Source organism: Ostrinia furnacalis, unplaced genomic scaffold (assembly GCF_004193835.3).
Source record: "Ostrinia furnacalis isolate ACB-3 unplaced genomic scaffold, ASM419383v2 OfSCF1459, whole genome shotgun sequence".
In the NCBI taxonomy this organism is placed as follows: Eukaryota; Metazoa; Arthropoda; class Insecta; order Lepidoptera; family Crambidae; genus Ostrinia; species Ostrinia furnacalis.
In genome coordinates, this window is record NW_021131698.1 from 53,658 (window position 1) to 76,828 (window position 23,171).

At 35.4% G+C, this 23,171-nt stretch overlaps 1 protein-coding gene across 1 annotated transcript; it reads right to left on the bottom strand.

Annotated features, from left to right (window-relative positions):
• Positions 1-263: 263 nt before the first annotated feature.
• Positions 264-19,357, bottom strand: LOC114352861 (myb-like protein AA). Its single transcript, XM_028304604.1, has 2 exons — positions 19,229-19,357; positions 264-4,265 (listed from the first exon to the last, which is right to left on the bottom strand). The coding sequence occupies exons 1-2, from the start codon at positions 19,247-19,249 to the stop codon at positions 894-896; spliced, it is 3,393 nt and encodes a 1,130-aa protein (XP_028160405.1). The 5' UTR covers positions 19,250-19,357; the 3' UTR covers positions 264-893.
• Positions 19,358-23,171: the final 3,814 nt, after the last annotated feature.

Sequence of the window (23,171 nt, forward strand, 5' to 3'; positions counted from 1 at the left end):
AAAATCAAGTACTTACTTACGATTATCTTTGGTCAATTATTGCGCAATTCCGCGGACATTAATCTTTATAGCTAACAGATTAGCATTATTTAAGTGAAATCAAGCTGGAGAGATTGAAAAATAACGTGATATGATGTCATATTTTTTCGGTACATGAACACATGATAGTATTCATAGATGCGTAACACACTTAATTGTGTATAACGATTACGCACGAAACAAGTCAATCAATAGTAGTAGACTCCACATAAAAACTAGTGACAATTATTCCAAACATTTTATTTTTTGTAACATCAACAATCTAACAGCGGTAAGAGTTGATCTTATTCGCCCAAAAACTTAACACAACGTCAACTTATCACAAAAAAGTTGGTTATAATTAATTTATCTTAAACTAGAGTATAAAATATTTACAAAACTTAACATTTTAGATAAAGATTCTGACTTAGATCTAGGGCCATAGACTTATTTACAGTAATCACTGCAATTGTATGAATCAATTGAGAATTTTAACTGAATAACATTTTCAGTTTTTACTTAATTTATGAATGACAGTTAGGTACCTACTTAGGTACGAGTAAGTATTTCATTCCATAACTTTCAAGCCTTCAAATAATACCTTGATTATAGTAAATACTATATTGCATCTTTCAAGCAGTCTTGGGATGCAAAAACAATAAAGTATGTCTATGTTGCAAATTAAAAAATAACATTGATAACGTTAAAGTAGAACCTTAACAAGATTAAATATACGGAAGAGTTTTCAGGACTTAGACATCCTGAAAATCCTCGTAGAGATTCAATAAAATAAGTTAAATATTAAATACACTTAAAGAAAATACATGAATTGGCAAACGTTAAAACTATTAGAGAATTTTGTTTCTGCGAACATCTTACGTACTTTCTAATTTGTCCACATCAGATTTGGCTTCTGCGATTTGTGATGGTGGTTGCAACACGGTTTGCAAAGCAGGTTCATCATTTTCAACATCACTTCCAGATTCAAACAATGGCTCTGTTTTTAAAACTCTAACAATTCTAGGCTTCGACACGCGTCGCCTTCGCCCATGTTTTTCATATTTACTTCTAGCACCTCTATTCCTTGGTGAATGTGGTGGTGGTGGTTTCAGAAGGGGATAAGGCTCATCAACATCAGATTTTGGATGTTTTCTTTGAAACGAATGACGGCCTGGTATTAGTGCGTTTGGATGCCTCAGCCTGTCGCGAGAAGGAAACGAATTTTTTGGTCTGTCTTCAACAAATGATGGTAATATGGCATCTTCATCCTGTGCAGTTATATCAGTACCCGTGCTTGCCTCTCGAACGTTTGCTATATCCGCTTCTTCAATTACCGCTCCTATGGGATGAGTATTTGATGCATCAGCAATTGGTATAATACTTTCCTCTTCTTCTTGACTTCTAGAATACTTAACTCCTTGATACGGGAAGCGCCCGGAATTATAAATTTCCAAATAAGGACTGGACACAGCACTAAGGCCATCAGTTATAACCCCAAACCCACCATTATTTTCATTTTTTAGAAGTAATTGCTGCAACTGTGACATGTCAATCTTTAACGGCAGTGGTTTATTAATTGGGTCTCGTAAAGATAAAATATGAGATTCGTCGACTGATGGTTTACCTTTTAGCATTTCTGCAACTAATTTTAAATCCACATTGAATGGATTGGCTACCTTAAAACCATTGATCGTTGACACTAACCCACCTGTTTGTGTGTCTATTTCTGGTCTATTTAAATTAAGATTTTGCTGTTTGTTTAGTAATTTATTCAGAAGACCATTAGCAACGTCGATTTGATGACTGCCTACATTTTGATTAAGTCTCATCGGTAAAGGTGTTGGTAAACTTACTTGGTCATAATTATTCAGCCTTAATGAATCACTGGATAGCCCTTGCGTTAAACGGTAAGGGATATCATTAAGTTTCAAAATACTTGCAATATCAGAAACATGGTTTTGGGGTCGTTGTAATCCTTGTTGTTGAACGTTTGCTGAGGATTGAATGCTGTCCTGATAAATGTTACTACTTGGCGATACATAACTAACTGGTTGTGGGGTACCTTCTATGTAGCGCTTATTTTCGTTCATAGCTTGATTGTACAGTGAATCCTGTGATTGTTGCTTTCCAAAATATTGTTGTATATTTTCAGCCTGTTTAGCGTTTTCTACACCAATGTTGTATTCATCAGGCTTTGCTTTAATATTGAATCCGTAAATGGAATTTTTATCTTTGTAGTAAGAATCAGTTATAGATCGATAATACTGTTTCAAATCAGGTTGTTCTTTTCCATAGCTGGATAACCCGAATTTATTGTTGTTATCTATTCCTGTTACAACTTTACCTTGAGAATCAGAATTAGGGACTACATTTGAAACGTCAATGGGAACAATATTTTTCAATGCTTTATCATGATCAAATGGCTGTTTAGGTTTGCTTTCTACATTATCCTTTGAATTAGGATAAACATACGGCGACCCCGACACAACTGATTGTGTGCTATATGCATAAGAGTTAGAGTTTGTATTATCGAGATACCTGTTTCTTTGTTTATCATTATTTCCATAACTAGTACTACTACTACTACCTGGGGATATATTTCCAAAGTAATTATTAGTGTTGTAGTTAGGTGGAAAGCTGTTATAATATTGTTGTTGCTGCTGCTGTTGTTGTTGCTGTTGCTGTTGATGCTGATGTTGCTGCTGCTGCTGCATTTGCTTTTCATGAGCTTTAGCTGCAGCTTTCGCAAAATCAGATGGATCTAAAGTTTCAGGGCTAGACTTAGATATTTGATCATAGCCGTGTGACCTTCCTATATCCATTTGAAAACTCATTTGACTAACCGCTGGTGATTCAGTAGATTGTGAACCAAATGATTGGTATCGATAATTCGCAGGTGTGTATACCTCTTGGTTACTGGGTGGCTTTTTCGATGGCATTTTCCAACCATAGTCGCCATGAGAGTAATAAGTGTACTGTCCATTATCTGACTCTGGTTCTCTATTGCGTGACTTTAAATTGTTCATCATGAAATCAGGTTGAACAAGATTTAAAAATACATTATTTGCTGGAGGAATATTTGAAATACGATGAGTTTCAGCGTTCAAATTATCAGCATTATTATCTTGGTTATTGTTGTATTGACTATTTTGATACTGAGTAGCCATATCTTGTAAAGACTTTTGCAATGAATTTTGCCAGGATTCTTGAACTGATTCAGAGTAAGGAGACGAAGAAGGAGCTGGCGTGGAACTAGGATACTCATTTTGATATTGCTGTACGTTTATGGGATATCTTACTCCATTAGCGGAGTTGTCATAGTGGTCAATTTGCATCTTTTTAGTTATTTCGTTATCGTAATTTAGCGAATTACTTCCAAGTGTCGAAGTAATCCTATTATTTCCATAATCGGACGTTCCAGTTTGAATATTAGATAAGGGTGATGACACGTACTGTTGTAAGTTAGGAGGACTTGATAAATAAATAGGAGATGAACTTGAAACATAACTGCTTGATGGTGTACCTACAAATTGATTACTAGGTAAAGCAGTTGATAAGTATGAAGGAATAGGAGATGGAGTGCTTTGAATGGTGTCTAAACCGAACGTATTTGATGAGCCATATTGGTACGGATTTGAGTTGGTGATAAATGTTGGGACATGTGACATTTTCGGTTCTAACTGTGGGATCTGGTTTTGTTGCTGGTTATTGTTTTCATAACTGGAAGGAGCTGCTGTAGAGTACTGGTACTGCGGCTGTGGTGTTGCTGTGTAACCCAAGTTGGAAGCTTGGGTGGATAGCTGTTGCTGTTGCTGTTGGTAGTACTGGTTTTCTCTCTCCCTCATCTGTTGTAGGAACTCTTCGGGTGGTAAGGAGTACTGTACTGACGCGTACTGGTTACTAGCCCCCGTGCCGCTGTCTTGTGTTTCTTGTTCTGGCTGTCTGGTTTCCTCATCCTCTGGGCGTTGGAAGGGGTTTTTGATGCGGTAGATTTTTCTTGGTCTAGCACGATCTGCTCTATTGTACTCATCGTTTTTGTCTGGGTCTGCCATTTGATACCTGACGCTCACAGAGCTGATGGACTGCGTGTTGGGGTCCCTCTGGATGATGTTGGTGCTATAGCTGGTGATGGTTTCCACTTGCCCTTCGTTGGAGGCGATCTGCTGCAGGCGCAGGAGGTCCTGGTTGCTGAACCCATCTTGACAGCGGACGTGTTGAATTACTTGTATTATGACTAGTATCCGTATCTGGAAGAAGAAAAATCTCTGTTAATACTTAATACCGGCTTGAAATATGTGTACTACGTGACCTCATACCTAATTATAAGAAGTTTGACTCATTATTTAAAAAAATGTTCAATGTCGAAGACCGATACATCAGTTGTTCTTATAATTATAATAAGTTATAAAACGATATTTTATTTCACTAAAATAACTTCTTAAGGTTTCAAGGAATAGCCCACATATTTCGAAGTAACTTCATAATTCCAAGTCTATCTCGCAAACAAGAACCTCTATACAAATTATGTTCGCATAAAAACAACCGTTGGATTCATTGGAATTCAACAGTGGACAAGTTTTCCTACATTTTACAAGTTTCCTAAGGCGGGTGCAAGTTTTCTCTTCATAGTGCACTTAAGGTAAGGTCTCGTGTTTAGGTCCGCGTCGACCTGCGACTTGCTGATGAGCGGTTAATTATAGTATGGAAATTACAAACCATAACCACTTTCGCTGGGCAAGCGCCAATTTAGCCTTTGACGAGGCATGAAGTGTCAGTAGTATCTAATGTAGGAAGCTTTGAGAATCTTGTCTAGATCATAGGCTGAGTATAGATAGGTAGAATATCGTTTGGCATGGCCGGAAAACCAGTGTACGGTATTCGACGTTAAAACATAATTATGGGCATTATGAGAGACACCAAATATTAGGAAAGTAAACTGGACATATTTTTTAAGGAAAGTTATTTTTCAATGTCAGTGTTGACCTTTGACCTTTCAGTCGACCATAAATAAAATATTGTAACAAATAAACATTTTGAAAAAAAATGAAACATCTAATTTCCCATTATTTGACTAAATGGGAAATAAAAAGTAGCAAGTAGAGTCACTTATATCCGTTTTCACCATCAATCCCTAATTTTAAGTGACCCCTATGGTAACACTTAATATGAATTTTGTTTTCATAGGGGTCACTTAAAAATTAGAGATTGATGGTGAAAACGAGTATTAGTCACCCTACGATCCATTACTAATTCTTTCCCTTTTTATATTATTACATACTGCGATTATCACGAATAGCTTCTCAGCACTTGCCATAATTATGTTTGTCTCGAAGCGCTGGTAGGGCCCAAAAGATAAGGAGACATGTAAAGTGCCCCATAAGGGCTACCTTTTCTATTTTTATTATTTTCTATTGACGTTCATATGTGCCACTTGTGGTCTAAACTGAATAAATATTTTTGATTTTGATTGATTTATACTTAAAATTAAAACAACAGTGTATTCGACATAACAGTGCTCTATAGAAAGCGAATGGTGACATTATGACAGCATACGCGACAGCCGTGAAGCGTAGACTACGAGTATACGCACTGCATTTACAGTTTTCCTACGACTGCGATATACGTTACGCCATTCATTCGAGCCATTTAAATCCGTGCTGCTCTATGGGTGTGAAACGTGGAAGGTCACCAAGGTCATCTAGCACCAGCTGCAGGTCTTCGTCAACCGCTGCCTTCGCAAACGTAGTCGCCCCAAGCAAACTTGGCGGCGCACTGTGGCAGACGAGGCGAAGAAGATCGGAAGATCGGCAAGACTTGGAGCGAGATCAAACACATAGCTCAAGACCGAACGCGATGGAGGACTGTTGTGGACGCCCTCTGCCCTATCCATCTAGGGGACATAGGACCATAAGTCAAGTAAGTCATTCATTCGAGCTCTTCGATGTTATCTAAACTTTACTAAAGCCTCCACGGTCTACTGGATTAAATTAGAATCTTCAATCTAGAAGTATCGGGTTTGATTTCGCGATAGAGCGCGAAAAATCACGTTATGCAACAGATTTTTAGAATATAATACGACTCTATGCTTCCTCTTGCATGAATGAGTCTCAAAAAGAAAGATAGACTTTGATTAATTTACAATATTATAAAATTAAAAGTGATTGAGGGTGCAATTATTTTTGTACTTACTAACATAATACATTAAGTGCACTAGGTACATATTACTCACGTAATGTTCTTTTTGAGATACATTTTTGAACCGAAAAGTAAATAAAGAAATGAAATCAGTCTTTTTAAAAGTATCTTAGCTATTTACGACACTATAAGCTACATGAATATAACAAGCAAACACAAAATAAGTAATTATTAAATCTTCATACTGATCTGCATGATATACCATATAAGTAAATATCGTAAATCACACTGATGCATAGCAAGGTGTCGTTGTTCCACGCCCATACTGTTTATTATTATAGTGATTACCAGACCATATCTACCGATCGGTAGTCAAGTATTGTATAATTAACACCGTAAATTGCATTTCTATGCAATAAATCTTGCATTTAGCATGTGGTTTAGCCTGAGAGCCAAAGCACACGATGCGTTGCGGCTGCGGTGCGAACACGAAGCGGTGTCGCTGCGTCGTCTTACATAGAAATATCTGTGGCAGGCACACGAGTGGTGCGGCGTCGCGAAATCGAAATGTCTTTACGGTGCGGCGCCGCAACGCACCGTGTGATTTGGCTCTAAGAGATTTAGAATGTGCGATTAATTGCTGCAAGTTAAATCCAATAATCAAATCATCTATTCAAAGATTTAAATTAAAATAGTAGAACAGTTAGACAGTCAATTACCGATTATTATTAACATACGTCTTGAAGTTGTTGAAATTCTAGTGAGAGAAAATAATGTTTGTTTTATTATTTTTACTCATCTTCAGTAACTCATTTAGAGAGATCAAGAAAAGCTATAAAGTATAGTAATACTCCCACATGATTTAAAACTCAATCACACTGAAATTAAATCAATTAAAGATGAATTTATGCTGACATCTTTCCAACAAACATAGTGACAATGCTATTATAATGTTAGCCCATTTTCATGAAAGCAATAAATATTTTAAGTAGCTAATTTATCAAAAAGAAAAAAGCTTTTGTATACGACTGTACAATACATATTGAGAACCCATAACCGCAAGCACATTGCTCATCTGTTCGCACCGATCCCAACCAAGTTCAAAGTATCAAACCCATCTATCAAATAAAGCCTTTAGCTGACAACCGACACCTTACTAAATCAACGACTAGCTATTAGAGCTAAATGACTGTAATCTGAGCTAGGATATCTGCAATAGAAAGTGCATCGTGCGCATTATGCATGCGAACCCGGGGCGAAAGGGCAAGCGAGGATTTCGTGACGCCCACACCAACAATGCTTCTTCGTGAATCGAGAGAAAGTGAATTCGCCACATTGATGAATTGATGATTTCTATAAGGTAACATTTATTTATTGTCTTGCTTCCGGATTTTCCGAGTCATGTTTTTATTTAACTGCAGCAGGAGAAGTATTTTCAAGCTTTATGAAAGCTTTCCTGTTTTGTTTTTCTGGCTTTCTGACTGAAACTTAAAATATAATAACGATTTGAATTAATTAATTTGTTATATTCTTTGTTAACTATACATATTTTACACTACACTACTACATCAATATTTTAAAGAGAATGATTGGTATTTTGTTTGTATTGAATAAGCTCCAAAACTACTGGACCGATTTGAAAAAATTTTTCACCATAATCATGAGATTCTTCCATTATTTCTGATGAACATAGGCAGTAGGTACAAAGTTCGCCGGGTCAGCTAGTGATTAATAAAATGTCTTAGATATACGATTTAAATGGACAGACGTAATCCCAACTAATCCCAACTAATATTATAAATGCGAAAGTAACTCTGTCTGTCTGTCTGTCTGTCTGTCTGTCTGTCTGTCTGTCTGTCTGTCTGTCTGTCTGTCTGTCTGTCTGTTACGCTTTCCCGCTTAAACCTCGCAACCGATTTTGATGAAATTTGGCATAGAGATAGTTTGAGTCCCGGGAAAGAACATAGGATANCTGTCTGTCTGTCTGTCTGTCTGTCTGTCTGTCTGTCTGTCTGTCTGTCTGTCTGTCTGTCTGTCTGTTACGCTTTCCCGCTTAAACCTCGCAACCGATTTTGATGAAATTTGGCATAGAGATAGTTTGAGTCCCGGGAAAGAACATAGGATAGTTTTTATCCCGGTTTTTGAAACAGGGACGCGCGCGATAAAGTTTTTCTGTGACAGACAAAATTCCACGCGGGCGAAGCCGCGGGCGGAAAGCTAGTGTGTCATAAATTCTAATAAGATCGCATTAGATGGAAAATTGAAGGTCTTATCGTCTGTTCTCTACGATCAGTGTAATAACTTACTTCATAACCCTTAGCCATCTCGACCGGCTACAGCATGTCATGAGAAACACAACGAAAATGGATAGCCGTATGTGCTGTCGATTGTACATATTAGGTCGCCCTTCACGATGTATGGTGAGCCGTGAGATTTATTGTCTTCGCCCGATGCCCGGTAAAAGGTATATTGTAGGCTTGATACTGTTGAAACATACGTTATTTATACCTTACAATACTTCGACGAGCAGGTTTAGAAACTCAGTAGTCGGGATCTGAGGCCTTCGTGATCTTCAGGGCGTGTAAACTTGAAATTACGGAAGCAAGTCGTGTGTCGTGGAACAACAATTTTGTGTGGTAAACCGTACGTTGAACATTAAACAAAATTTTGATTATTCAATAAAATTACTTAACTTAGCACTAACTAATTAAAACTTAGTAGTAGTAGAGTCAAGACATAATATTTGATAACTTTTTCACAGTGAGAATCATATTTATGGTCTCATCTTTGCAACATTTTACATGAAAATGTTACAAATAACTTGGCAATTATAAAGAAAAGTCTGAATTATAAGGGAGAGTCCGCTAATTTGGACCAGTTTTTTTCAATCCCATTTTACACATAGTTTTCTTTTGTTTTTGCTAATGTTCATGGTATATAATTAAAGAGAAATTATTGAACTTACTATTTCGTAGGTATTAATCAACACAATTGTTGTATATTTAGCACAAATCAACAAACTACGAGTTCAGAGCTTCGGTCCAATTTAGCCAACCGGTTCGATAATTTGTACCACAGGGTTACTAATATGGATTTCAATAAATTTCAAGCCTATAAAAAAACTATGGCAAAATATTATACGATACATTCTTAACAAATTAGGTAACGAAAAGGAACAGTACTTAATAACATAGACAATTGATATTGTTTTACACGTTATCGCGATTTTGAGTAAAAGTTTTGTAATTCCAATTATCGTAACGCACACTTGTATCTAATCTACTTTGCCAGTCTTTTGCTTTCATTTATTGTTAATCAAACATAACTACGCTATTATAACTTCAAAATATGATTTACTAAAAAAAATTTCAAAATCCTTTGGTAAAGTTCCATACAACTTGATGTGGTACAATTTAGCCGACTAGGTGATAGTGCTTTTAAAAAATCGCAAAAAAATATAGCTTATAAATACCGCAAAATGTTTTAAATAATTGTAATCCACACTAATTTACGTTTCTAAATAACATATTAGAAACACCCTGTGATTAAATTTAACAAAATTACAAACTAAACATGCATTGTCAAAAGTTACTTGAAAAGAATGAAAAAATACTTTTCAAAATAAAACACACGTGTTCGTTGTCACGGCAAAAACCACATGGCCGATATCAATTGAATTTAGTTGTGTATCGCTGAGTGTTGCAATTACAGACATTCAATAAATACTTAACGAAATATGAGGGTGGTACAATTTACCCGGCGGTACAATATACCGAACTCTCCCCTACCTATTCTAAAGAAAAACATTCTGGTATTAAAAGTCGTCTTGTTAGATTTTATCAAAAATAGCCGTCCTAGTCTCTCAAAATCTATTGTCTGTTTCACCAACAATGTTTAATGGTCTGTGACCTCTCACCGTTTCCAGCTATCGATACATCGAGTATTCGCCCGCACGCTAAATCATCGTGAGCACTCGATAGATTTACTCGCTTTGAGGCGTTACGGGCCAGTCGTGCTACCGGGCCTTGTTAGTGCTGGAGAGGAGCTCATTGTTCTAACTAGATTGGCATTTACGTAATTGATTCTCGTTCTGACTTTGATGACGTTTAGATTAATTGTAAAAGTTCATTGACTCATCCAAATCTCAATTACATATCGATAATAAAGTTATTGATAATGTGCTTACTTCTGCATTTAAAATCTTACTTAAAGTAGGTAAAAATACCCCACAAATACATCAAAATATCAGTTTCAAATGTTCAGTCTACAAACGGAAGTAATAAACTGTATTATGCATTTTATTTTTATTTATTGGTAAATTCCTAATATTTACTAGCCACCACACCTACATGATTTCGATCGGAAATCATTTAGAATTACACAAATAGATGTCTTGTTGTTTTCAATCAGTCATAACATTTCACTGTAATGATAAGTTGACGCAGTTCTCATCAAGCAATCATAAGTGAACAGTTGAGAGAAGATTCATAACCATAATTTATATTATTAATTACCTGTACTTTAAGTTTTTACTTAACCATGGAAATTATTTATTACGTATTCAATAAGTCATGCCCGCAGCTTCGCAGAAATTTAGTCTGTCACAGAAATTATTCATCTCTTGTCCATAATCAAAATTACTTTTTAATAACATACATATTATGAATTTACCAAACCCCGTAAAAGTTTTTTGTGGGACTCAATTTAGCCCCTGTTCATCTCAAAGAGTCCTATCTACCTCTATGTACTAAAACTGGTGCAGAGGCTTAGGCGAGAATAAACAGTCAAGGGTTACTTTGGCTAGCTATCTTTCTATATCACCATACGGTTTCAAGATCGAAATCACCCATACCACGTACATTAAGTGCTCTCAATCGTTTCCTGGACCAAAACCCAAAATGTGACGTATTTGCAGAGGGGTGGAGTACGTTACTAGCAGAATGTCTGGGTTACTGTGAAAATAATCGCATCTGATTTATGTAGCTTTCCTAAGTTAAATTGTTTATAAGTAGGTACTTAAATGTTATTCTGAACTTTGTTACGTCTTATTTGAATAGTGTAATTGGTACTACTGTTCTATTCACGAATAAGTAAATACTATAAATGACCACACCAAGGTCCTGAGTAAATAAATAATATTATATCATTTCATTTAACTGCAATGAAGTCTATATAAACTTTTACTTTGCTCAGGAAGTCATAAAGTTAAAGTAAACAACGTAAAATATTAACCACTGCGGTAACTTCCCACCATTGCATGCAAATTATTCAATGCAGCTTACCTAATGTAATTTAATAGCTATCATCCCGAGCCCTTTCCAAAGGTCAGCTCGCGAAAGCTTGTGAACTCGTCCTGCCATGCCATACTGATATTATAATGAGCTTAAGCTAAAGCGTGTGTTAGATGTCATGGATCAAGTACATAATCACCATCTAGGGGTTATGGGCAAGGCTGTGTACATAGTTTAACGATTTATAAATTGTAAATACGAAGATTTAAATGAAAGTGGAAACGTTCAAGCCGCGGAATGAACCACTGAACCTTCTTTTTTAGAGTTTTCGTATTTATTAGTTGTAGAGCTAAAACAGCGGTTGAAGAAACTATCTGATGTCACAGAAATTTATTTTATTTGCTTTCGGTAAGATACATACAAAGTGTTTTTAATCGCAAGTCCAGAAGATTTTTCGTAACTTTTTTTTCGAAATTTTTAGGCACAATTTATGTATATTTCCTGTAATAACTTTAATAGATTACTTTCAACAATCTCGCAAGAAACAATCGGCATGCATGTGACAATTTCCATTATATATGACATGAACTACTCTAACTTCCTTTTTCAATAACTACTACGCTGCTTAAGTTAAACTATTAATTGAACTAAATTAATACGCTCAACGAAAGAGCTCAGCATATTAAGAATGTATGAATTCGTTGATCCTCCTAAACTAAATAAATTATATAATTATAAATATAATAACTTTCCACTGCTCCGCCAAGGAGTTAAGTAATGTATCAGCCACACCCGCTAGAAAAGCTCGCTAAAGGTCAGCTCTCTAAGGGTACCTTGTATTTTGTACCCTGAGCGTGCGTGTTGCGATGTACCCCGCCGATAGCTCGTGGTGACAAGCTTGCTAACTTTGGTAGGGCTGGCGAAGCGTGAAGCTGTAATGTCATTTTTAGATAGGCATCTAAAATATCTTCTCGATCGTTTTGGTTTATACTTAGCAATTATTATACTCGTAAAAGTTTCAAAAGTTAGAAAAATATTTTTAACAGACTTAAAAAAAGGAAGAGGTTCTCAATTCGACTGTATGTTTTTTTCCGGAAATGGATGATTTAATGTGTATTTAATAAATAAATATCCGAGATTAGAAAACCGTTCGTTAATAGAATAAAATAATGGGATAAAATGTACTTTTTTCGGTCGTTTTTGCCATTTTATGACATCCACTACTGAACAAATGCGACCCCCAAGAAATTCCACAAAGTCCGGTCCGCTGGCCACATCCAATTGCTTTCCGCAACCTTCAATTAATTTTCAGATTTACTAAAATAAGTTGAAGCCCTCGCCAGCCCTGACGCCCTACGGCCCTAGGATGCGCTGGCGCGCCATTTCTCTGCCCTTTAGCGGAGACCATGCGCACAGCGAAAGCGCTTCCGAAGACTGTCGCTTTTAACTACCGGCTCGACCCGTGGGAAACTATGCATTATTTCATAGAATATTATAATGTAAACAAAGCCTAAATAAAGAACTTAACTTTACAATAATCTACCTCGCGAACTCTATACGCGCGTGAATAATAATGTAAATGTATAGTCCCACGATTCTGAAACGTCAAGGTGGCAAAAATCAATTATAATAACCCAGTATTGATAGTAGCGCCCTCCTGTAAATATCATAATTATATGGTTGTCCAACGTGGCAAAAATCGGAACTAATAGTCCAGTAACTATACCTATTCGCAAAGATATTTTTGTATGTCACAAAGAGTTTTTTTCGATTGTTAGTAAAAAAGGTACAAAAAAATAACGTGTACCTGTTTCAATAAAAGTACATATAAATTATATTTTTTGTAAATGCTTAAATGAACAGAAAAGAGTAGGAAGTAATCGCAGGTTATCACTGAAAAAATTTAGAAATTGTGTATTGCAAGTACAAGTAAAACATGCACAATGAAATACATGATTAATCCGCGTAATCATAAAATGTTAATGAATAAATTTATAATATCCGCTACGTAACTAACTAAATGATTGGTTTGAAGCTTTTTATCATCGTAATAAAAATAACTTAATATTGAATAACCGCTCTGTAAACAAGCTTTAAACTCAATCCAATATAGATAACAAAACGAAAATCAAAAGCGAGAGACAGTTAAATACTATTATTTAAATAATAAGGAAGTGTGTACATAGTAAGGATGATATAAGACGGTAAACAGTTGTCATAAACCACTGTCGCTCTTAACCAAGTTACTGACCAGCCACCGTGGGAACTAAAAGTAAAACCTACAACTTCTAGCCGTAACTGATAACTGATTGAATTCTGAACTGCTTTTAGACCTTATCAATTAAGCCATTTACAGACGACAGTCAAGCTGAAAGCTGTATGCATTAGGTACGTCTGTTAACAGGTACAGCTTTTGAGTTTTATAATTATATGCATTGCTCTCTCCAATATTGTTAGGGCAACTGATAAATGGTAATTAACGTGCCTTAGAAAAGTAGTTTAAGTCAACAGTAGGATAAGTTAGCGCCCACTTTTACCTACTTGTTTACTTTATTTTTGCCTTAAATAATTTGTATTCAGGTTGGAAAGAGTATATTTCTGTAGCAAATCTTGCAATATTACTTTTATTTACTTATTATCCATAAGACATTTAATAATTTAAAAACCTGAGATATTAAAGATTTCATTAAATAAATTTTATTTATTAAAGTTTTATTAGACTCTACGTGCAGAGCTTTTGTCTAACATAACTTCTGCTTTTGCTATTGTACACAATTTTTTTTTTAACTTATCATCTAACGCAGCTATTTTAAATACATAACGAAAAGAAAGTTACGATAAACCACGCACCTTCGTAACAATGATATCTCGTAACTTAGAATAGATAAGCAATCAATCATGGGACTATATTTAATAATAATATTTTTTGTCTTTAGTAACCTGATCTCGAAAAGAATACATGAAAAAGAAAAGAACGTAGTTTGACCTATTTTGTTATAGAAATTATTATTTCTGCGATAATAAATGTTTAAAAGTTGGTAGTAAGTAATTGTCAAAAACTTGGGAGGTTATCTGTTGTGATATCGAGAGTTGTCAAATGTCTTCGGTCGGGTCGCGCGACGCTCCCTTAAAATTTGAGTTTTTCTTTCGGATTTCGATGGATTTTATCATTGTGATTTGCTTTATAGAACGTTTTTTGTTTTAACGGTGTGTAGTGAAGCTGTTGAAAAGTGTGGATCAAGTGAATATACTTAGGTACAACTCGCGCTCGGAAGCCACTGCCCAATCCCATGCACTTACGAGGTAAGTACACTTTACTTCTTTGTTATTTGCCTTCTTGCTGATTCTTCTCGCTCCGAGTAGCACGGGTATTATAATAAAATGGGATTAGTAGCAATCATACATAATTTCGTATATAGGATTTGTGCATATCGTAATGTGTATGCGAATTGAAATTCGTATTATTAAAATACTTCTTAATCTTGTACTCAAAAGGAAAAACTATTTCCATCAATCAACTCGTTCTGTTATATCATTAGGTGGTTTCACTCTTACTATGGGATATTTCCCGTTTAGGCAATATTACGTAATTTCTATTAGTGTGGGCCAAACTGGAACACCAGAATAAACAGGGACAGTGACGTAATGCGTTCAGAAGTAGGCCTAGTATAAATTATGTTTGTGACATGCTTTATTAGTGTGTTATGATGACAAACAATTTAACAAATATGTATAAAAAAATATTTAATACGAATTTGTAACGCTAAGGCAAGGCTGAGTTGCACTACTTAACTTTGACCGAAAGTAACAATAAGTACAAACCGATTTAATTTGTATGGAGTTTGACAGATTATTGATGTTTGTTAAAGTAAGATGGTGCAACCCAGGCTAAATTTAATATTTAATAGAATATAAAAATATAAAATATTATCACTACTGGTTACTGATCATATCCTTAGCTAAGTATGAAATCTCGGAAGATACGTCAAAATTTCCCTCCGACTATCAGTAATTATTAGTGTGTTATTTGTGTGTGTCAGAAATAGAAAAATAAATTTCAACTTACAGTAAATCAAAACAAGTTAAAAAGTAAACTGTTACCTACTGACAAAATTCTACTTCAACAACTGCTATAAGTAATGTAATGGCTAAATCGGACTGACGGCCATGACATGCTAAAAAATATTTCTTTTTCTTTAACTAAATGTTTTGATTTAATTTTAAGCGTTTTCCCTGTCACTAATAATTGGACACAACATTAAAAAAATTGTGAATTTAGTTAAATACTCTGATTTATAGCATTCGAATTAATAAATGTCACTCATTGTCGTACTATTTGATATGATTTCGACTCTACCTTCGACTTTCAATAATAATAATAATCTAAAGTAATTAGGAACTCGTTCGTTCCAGCCAAATGACGTCCACTGCTGGACAAAGACCTCCACCAAAGATTTCCACAAAGACCGGTCCTGCGCCGCCTGCATCCTGCACCTCCCGCGACCCTCACCAGATCGTCGGATTAAGAATAGGAAAATTGAAATTATATTTCAAACAAAGGACAAAAATCGCTTTGAGAGTATTCTTGTTACATCGTGTAAGTTGTAAATCAGGTAACAAACCCAGTGTCATAATTTATGACGATACCTAGGCGTCGGATATCGCTAAGCGCTCCTGCACTGTTCATACGCGCCGAGTAAAACCGCCGCCGGCGTCGTGTGCAGGAGCGCTAATTGTAGCTCTCACAACCCTCACAATAGAACAGGCTGATCAGACATTTATGGTTAAATACTACTATTCTCATAGATACGATAGCTCAAATCAAACAAGCAGCAATAAATTTCTCGACCCATCCAACCCACCTCTAATTGACAGCTATCAATCTTACATAAAAGGGGTGATTTTAATGACACTATCGTGTCCACTCAAGCATCGCATCTCGATGACCGAACGATCAATTACTAGAGTTCAACAATCGATGATTTATACCCGATTGATTACCGACTCGAGTGACAATCGAATAATCACATCTTGTTAACGTAAATCAATGTAATTGCTGTATCAGAAGTTGATTCTATAGGCCGGGTTACATTAGTTTTTGCGCGACAATATAATTGGTATTAATAGGTCTATGCATATACTCATACATGCGTGTATATCAGAAATCGATCCAAAAAAAGAGATTATTAATATAATCATAAACATGAATAATGTAAGAGCTTATAAATCTGGAACGCCAATAAATAATATCAACACTATTTAAAAACAAAACGTACTTGTACAACTGTCAAAGCTAACTAAAGTGAATTAAATTAATGAGCAATTATAATAAATACGTGAAAGTTGGAATTAATGATAATTTCTGTGACAATGGTAGACAATAACAATAGGGTCGTCTATTAAAAAGGTGATATGATCGTTTCCCATAAATAAGGTAGGAAGCAGCGACTGTTAGCGGACATCAAGACAAGTGACAGTCATTAGAAATGATAATCATAATGAAGTAGGTTGTACGACTATAAGTAGAAACTTCCTTTATATCATATTAACTTATCCACGTGTTTTTTTGTTTTAAACAATTTATTGATTTTTATTGCTAAAACATGTCATGTTTCATATTTAATATTATTCAGAATGAGCTCGTTAACTTATATTTATTAAAAAAATATTTTGAAAGAAAGACAATACCTACTTAATGTAAAGAAGCAGAAATCGTTTAGTTAAGAAATAAAGCGCTTTTGGGAAAAAAATAAACATAGTTTTTAACATTTATTTTTATTTTTATTTATTTAAGGACCAACAAGACAGACACAAATTCAAGCAAAGGGGTTTACATACATAATTTTGTCACATTTTGCCAAACATGTTTAGATTTCTGTATTATTTTGTTTACTCTTAAGTAAACAAAATAATACAGAAATCTAAACATACTCTAAACAAACTCTATCCCAATTAAGCTGATCATGATCCCGAATTAAACAAAATGAGTTATTACTCTTTCTTGCCAACTCTAATATAGATGACCCATGCTGAACTGTCCCGCCAAACTCAATGACAGGGGGGCGCTACCATCGTTCAACTATATGGTTTCCAACATGGCAAAAATCTGAACCAGCGATCCGGTATTGACGGTGGCGCCCCACTGTCAATGTCATCGACAGGACAGTCCAGTATTTTGGAACTATACTCGTAAATCTGTCAAATACTCGTAGCTCAAATTATTATTAAGGATAATGCCACATCTTAAAGTCCACTCAATTACTTACACAAGTAATTATCATAATTTGATAATCAATAAGTGAAAACATTAGGTATTAAATAAATCTAATTGACTTTACTACTACTACTACTAGTTTAGTCTCTCGGTGATAATATGATGTATACTTAACATGATAAGAAAAGTTTATTGCTTGGATCTTACACCTTTGATATTACATAAATTACAACGATGTTGGACACATTTATTGCTACCAATCTGTATTAATTATTACGTCATAACCCATCTGCCGTATTTCAAATTAACTTTCCCACCAGCTCTTACGAGTATGACATAGTCCTAATTTTGAAATAAAGCCTTTTACATAGACTTCAGAAAAAATTGTTTGATTTCATGACAAAAATGTGCTTTAATTGGGAAAGTGTAGAACTATAAATACTCTTGTTGTTTTTTTAAATGCATAACATGGTAGTTATTTGACCACAATCCCACCTGATGTTAAGTGGGATGCAGTCTAGGATGGTACATATCTGCCATGTATAAAGTGCCTATTCACTCTCGCCTTGAAAATGCCCGGATTATAGTCTTCGGGAAAGACAGCAGCAGGCAGCGAATTCCAGTCCCTAGCTGTTAGCATTATAAAAGAGTCATCGAAACGCTTAGTGCGAGCTGGTGGAATGTTGTAGAGAAACTAAGATAGTAATAATTTTCAAACGTACCCAATAACTTTAGAATAATTTTCGTCACAAACATTAGCTCTATGAAGAAATAAGTAAACGAAATGTCATGTTTGCGAAGATTTAAAATCTTTGAATATTATTATGTTTAACACAATTTTTATTGTCTACCGATGTGCACTGATTGCGTTCGTAATAATTTCTAATTAGTAATAAAATATCTTTTGTTCATTCACTAGAATTAAATAAACAAGTAATAAATATTTTATTATTACTTTATTATAAGTATTTTATTATTGCTTTATTAAGTGAGCACTAAATACACAAATGGAATAAGGACAACGCTCTATAAATTGAGATGGATGATTGTGTGAACAAACGAATTCTTCTTACAGAGAAACATCACCATTCTTTGTATCAACGAATGAAAGTACAAAATACTACATAATTGCTTAATTACTCAGATCTTGTCAACAGAACATAAATCAAATATTTGAGATAACGATGACGTCATTGCCAGTTTACATTACAGGAATGCTGAAAACGTGTTTGAGCAAATGTTTTGAAAACTTTCGATGTTTAATCATCACATGCTGAAATGTATTTTCTTTCAGTTACTTACGAGATCTTTTTTACAGTCAATTGACATGCATTTCATAATATGCATTACTGTCTATTTATCTAAAGTCTAAAATTTATTATTTCGTAAACTAAAATTCAGTTGTTACAATACTAACATTCAATTTGTTTATTTAATTAAATTAGTTTGAGATGCGACTCTTAACGTTAAAAATTAAATAACTAAACATTCAATATTGTCCTGAAGAGTCCTACTTGACTACATCTCTCACAAATTTTCGTACCCAAACGTTTTCATCTCTCACAATTTCCGCCCTACCCGCCCTTAGAGGGAGAACCTAAACTAATAACCAAAACAAAACACAACTCACCGTTTGTAGTACGGCCTTCATCTTTATATTTATTTCACCACACAGTTCATTGAACTAACCAACACAACATTTCACAGCACACCAACGTAGTAACGTCCCGGGGTGGTTCGCAGTGCAGAGCTGAGTGAAGTTCAAGGTGACTCAAGTCTAGGCTTATATAGGGGGGTGGTGGACCGTGAAGCCGGGAATGTGTGAGTGCAGCTCAGATGCACCGTTGCACACTTGCAAGAAAAACCGGTGGTTGTCAAACTGGAGGAGTTGACTGGGATGGGGCGGTAAGGAAGTTAAGCGCGTTCGAAAACAAGAGTTATGTAAAGTAGAATGCAATGATCTTGAACGTAGAAAAAACAACTTATTTATTTTTATACTGGTGTAATTATAACACGAGAGTGGCTGTAAGCGTCTCTGAGAGCTTTATCCAAAGTATGAAAAGAATTTAAGGTATTTTTAAAGATGCTTCCCCTGGGTTCTGTTTTGCTAGAATTTCAACATAAACATTTCTTGTGATTCAATTGAGATGTTTTAAATGTAGGAAGATGCTTATTTCTGAACGGCTATCAGACAGTCATAAGATAGTGCCTACAACATTTTTGACTACACAAATTATTTTATAAGCATGTTAGTTCTCTTTCGACAGTATTAAGAGAACCGAAATGTTTACAATGCCTAACAATTGAAAAAAACATAATGAATATTTTCCTAACCTTATAAAAATAACAAACATTCAATAAAATTTACTTAAAAAAAGACTTCACTTTGAATGGCCGTTTTAGTAGCCCAATGCGTTTGTCTGCCCATCTAAAACCGTGGGCAGCAGCACACACAGTTTGGGAACTACTGCCCACTGATCCACCCAGCGGGGATCGCTGTCATTTCCCCGCGAGGGTCCAGCATCTACAGCGAGAAAATGTATTACATAATTGCACGCGCTTTCCGATGACGCCATGTTGTGATGAAAGTGATCTTAGACCATAGTGCACGTTACGTAATAGGTTTATACTAGGCCAGAGTTCATAAATAGATGGTAAATTAAAACTGCATCTCGCGGAAACAAATAATTATTATAATTTCTTGCTTTACGAATTAATTTACTAATTTTTTCATCTGTCTTTTAGAATGTCTTTATTGGTGCGCCTTTAGACATTATCACTATTAATATTTACTTTTAATTTTAACACTGAAACAGAAATTACCTACACCATTACAAGGACCTGAATATTATTTTTACATCTGCTTTTTTTATAAGATTCCAAAAATGAAGTATGTCCCGCAGACTCTTGGTATTTTAACGCTATTTTCTGATGATTATTTCCATTATCTTATTCTAATAACCTAATTTTCCTCATTACCTACATACTCGTTATTGAATCATGTAACAGTAACCTGTAGAGTAGTGGAGTAGAATAATGCTCTATATTTATTAATTGTACTCGTACTAAGCCACCAATCTAAGTATTATTGTATCAATTATCTAGACTTAATTCATGGGTTTAAGTTGCAGAAGGTGGCTCATTAGCTGTGGTATCTACTCGTATGTTGTCGTAATAAATGTGACTTTGAAACAATGTGTAGTCTGATGTGCTGACAACTATTCAAAGTACAAAATAAGCCGGATATTGAATCAGGACAATAAGGGTTGACTTAAGTCATGCAAATATTAAAAACTAAAAAAAATCTATTAAAAAGTATAAGTTTATTAATTTAAGCGTTAATTGAACCGTGAGCCTTTTAAAAAACTATATATATCAAATCCCACTTATTAATTTAACATTTGTTCCATACAAGATTCGAGCCCTCGAGCTCTTCGTAGTCCAAACCACGTAGACCAGACCTAGTGTATAAACAAATATCTCTCTTGTGCCTGTCTCTACGATAACAGTAATTTCTGAGGTTAGATGTAGAGTCAGAGTTATGTTGACAGGGCAAACAACTCATGTGACATGGGGTCAAACTGGAAGTAAAGGGATAAATATTAAGAGTAGGTAGGTATGTCGTGAGTTCGTGACAGACTCATTGGTGATCCGCAATCACAAGCAAGACTTGATAGCGATAGCATTGTGGGAAAATTGATTTTATTGGGCAGGTTTTATTGGCGTCAAGCTGTAAATCCTGACTGTACGATAAAATTTTAGCATCGGGCAAATTGTACGATCTGCTACGATATATCTATGTATGTAGAATGTACATGCTTGCTGCTATAGTTCGTTTTATCCACGAAGACGCGCACCACAAATTTTTGATAGAATATTATAAAGTGTGCGTGTGCACTCATGGATAATTTAGCGTGTGCCGATAACACTCAAATATTAGCGGAAGAATGGTGGGGCGCGTCTTCTTGGATGAAACGATCTATTACACTCTACACGTCTAGAAAAATTAATATTTAATAAAAAAGATCATGAAATATTAGTAGTGGGTGTTCCTTGAATCTCGAATCGGCAATCCGATCCGATAGTTTGGGATAAATGTGTGCCTTGGCTGATAAAATCCCTAATATTACTTAAATCCCTGTCTACTCTAAAGGTTTCACATTAGCATGTGAGAAAGAAAATTGGAAATAATTGGAATATTTGACGTTTATCTCTGCAATCGACAATCGACTTCTAGTTAATCGTGCCACAATGATTTCACATTTACATTATTGTATTAATCTTACAAGTGCAGGATGGACCCGTCATCATCATCATCATCATTTCAGCCATAGGACGTCCACTGCTGAACATAGGCCTCCCCCAATGCTTTCCATGTTGATCGATTGGTAGCGGCCTGCGTCCAGCGCTTCCCTGCTACCTTTATGGTGTCGTCGAGCCACCTTGTGGGTGGACGTCCCACGCTGCGTTTTCCGGTACGCGGCCTCCAATCCAGAACCTTGCTGCCCCACTTGAACCTTGGATGGACCCGTGGGTATCTTAAAACAATAAATTAAGTACAATTTCTCATTTCGATAAATTAATTACAAACTAGTATCTTCCTCACATCACTATCGCGTCCAAATCTAAGCACTAAATTACGAAGCACAACAATGAATTCAAACTTTATTGTGAATGGGAGGAGTTATCCTTGAGGCGTCGTTTTGTTATTAATATTTGCATAAACAAAGTAGAAAGTAAGCTTGAAGGGCTGTAATAATACTAAACTTTACAAACAGTCGTTGTTAGGGATGTTCCCTGTCATAGTTTTATTTAACAGAAAGGAGAATGTACACGATTCAAAATTGATTTCGAATATATTACGAGTATTTCGATAGGTATAGTTAGTACTGGCAACATCATCCTTTGTAAGTACGAGCATATTGTATACTAGCTTTCCGCCCGCGGCTTCGCCCGCGTGGAATTTTGTCTGTCACAGAAAAACTTTATCGCGCGCGTCCCTGTTTCAAAAACCGGGATAAAAACTATCCTATGTTCTTTCCCGGGACTCAAACTATCTCTATGCCAAATTTCATCAAAATCGGTTGCGAGGTTTAAGCGGGAAAGCGTAACAGACAGACAGACAGACAGAGTTACTTTCGCATTTATAATATTAAGTTGGGATTGGGATTTGTCCATTGCGCTAATATACATTGTGTTTGATATTTCACAACTTTTATGTTAGTAAAAACACGTAAAAATAAAAATTACTTTGCATAATTTTGTTCCCAGTTTTGTAAGGATATTGTAGGATTGAAGAAAATGAAAATTTTAATTATAATTACTTGATCTTGGCTTGACACGCTACCGCGTGTCTAGACAAAAATGGCATACTCAGATATGTTTTTGACATCAAGTAATCATTAATTACTCGTATAATCCTATTGTGATTGATATGTTGATCAATGACATCTCAATTCGCTGGGTGCGAAGTACTAGGTGGGGGTAACATAATCTATCGCAGCGCTCATGGTGGTCAAAAGTAGAAATAATGTAAGCTCTGTCATCAGATGTATCTGTCAATGGCAAAGCGA

Bases quoted from the DNA above. Each gene is read 5' to 3' on its own strand.
- LOC114352861 (XM_028304604.1), bottom strand. From the start codon at position 19,249: ATGAAGGCCGTACTACAAACG. The intron at 4,266-19,228 runs GTGAGTTGTGTT...TTCTTCTTCCAG, and splicing joins TGAAGGCCGTACTACAAACG to ATACGGATACTAGTCATAAT.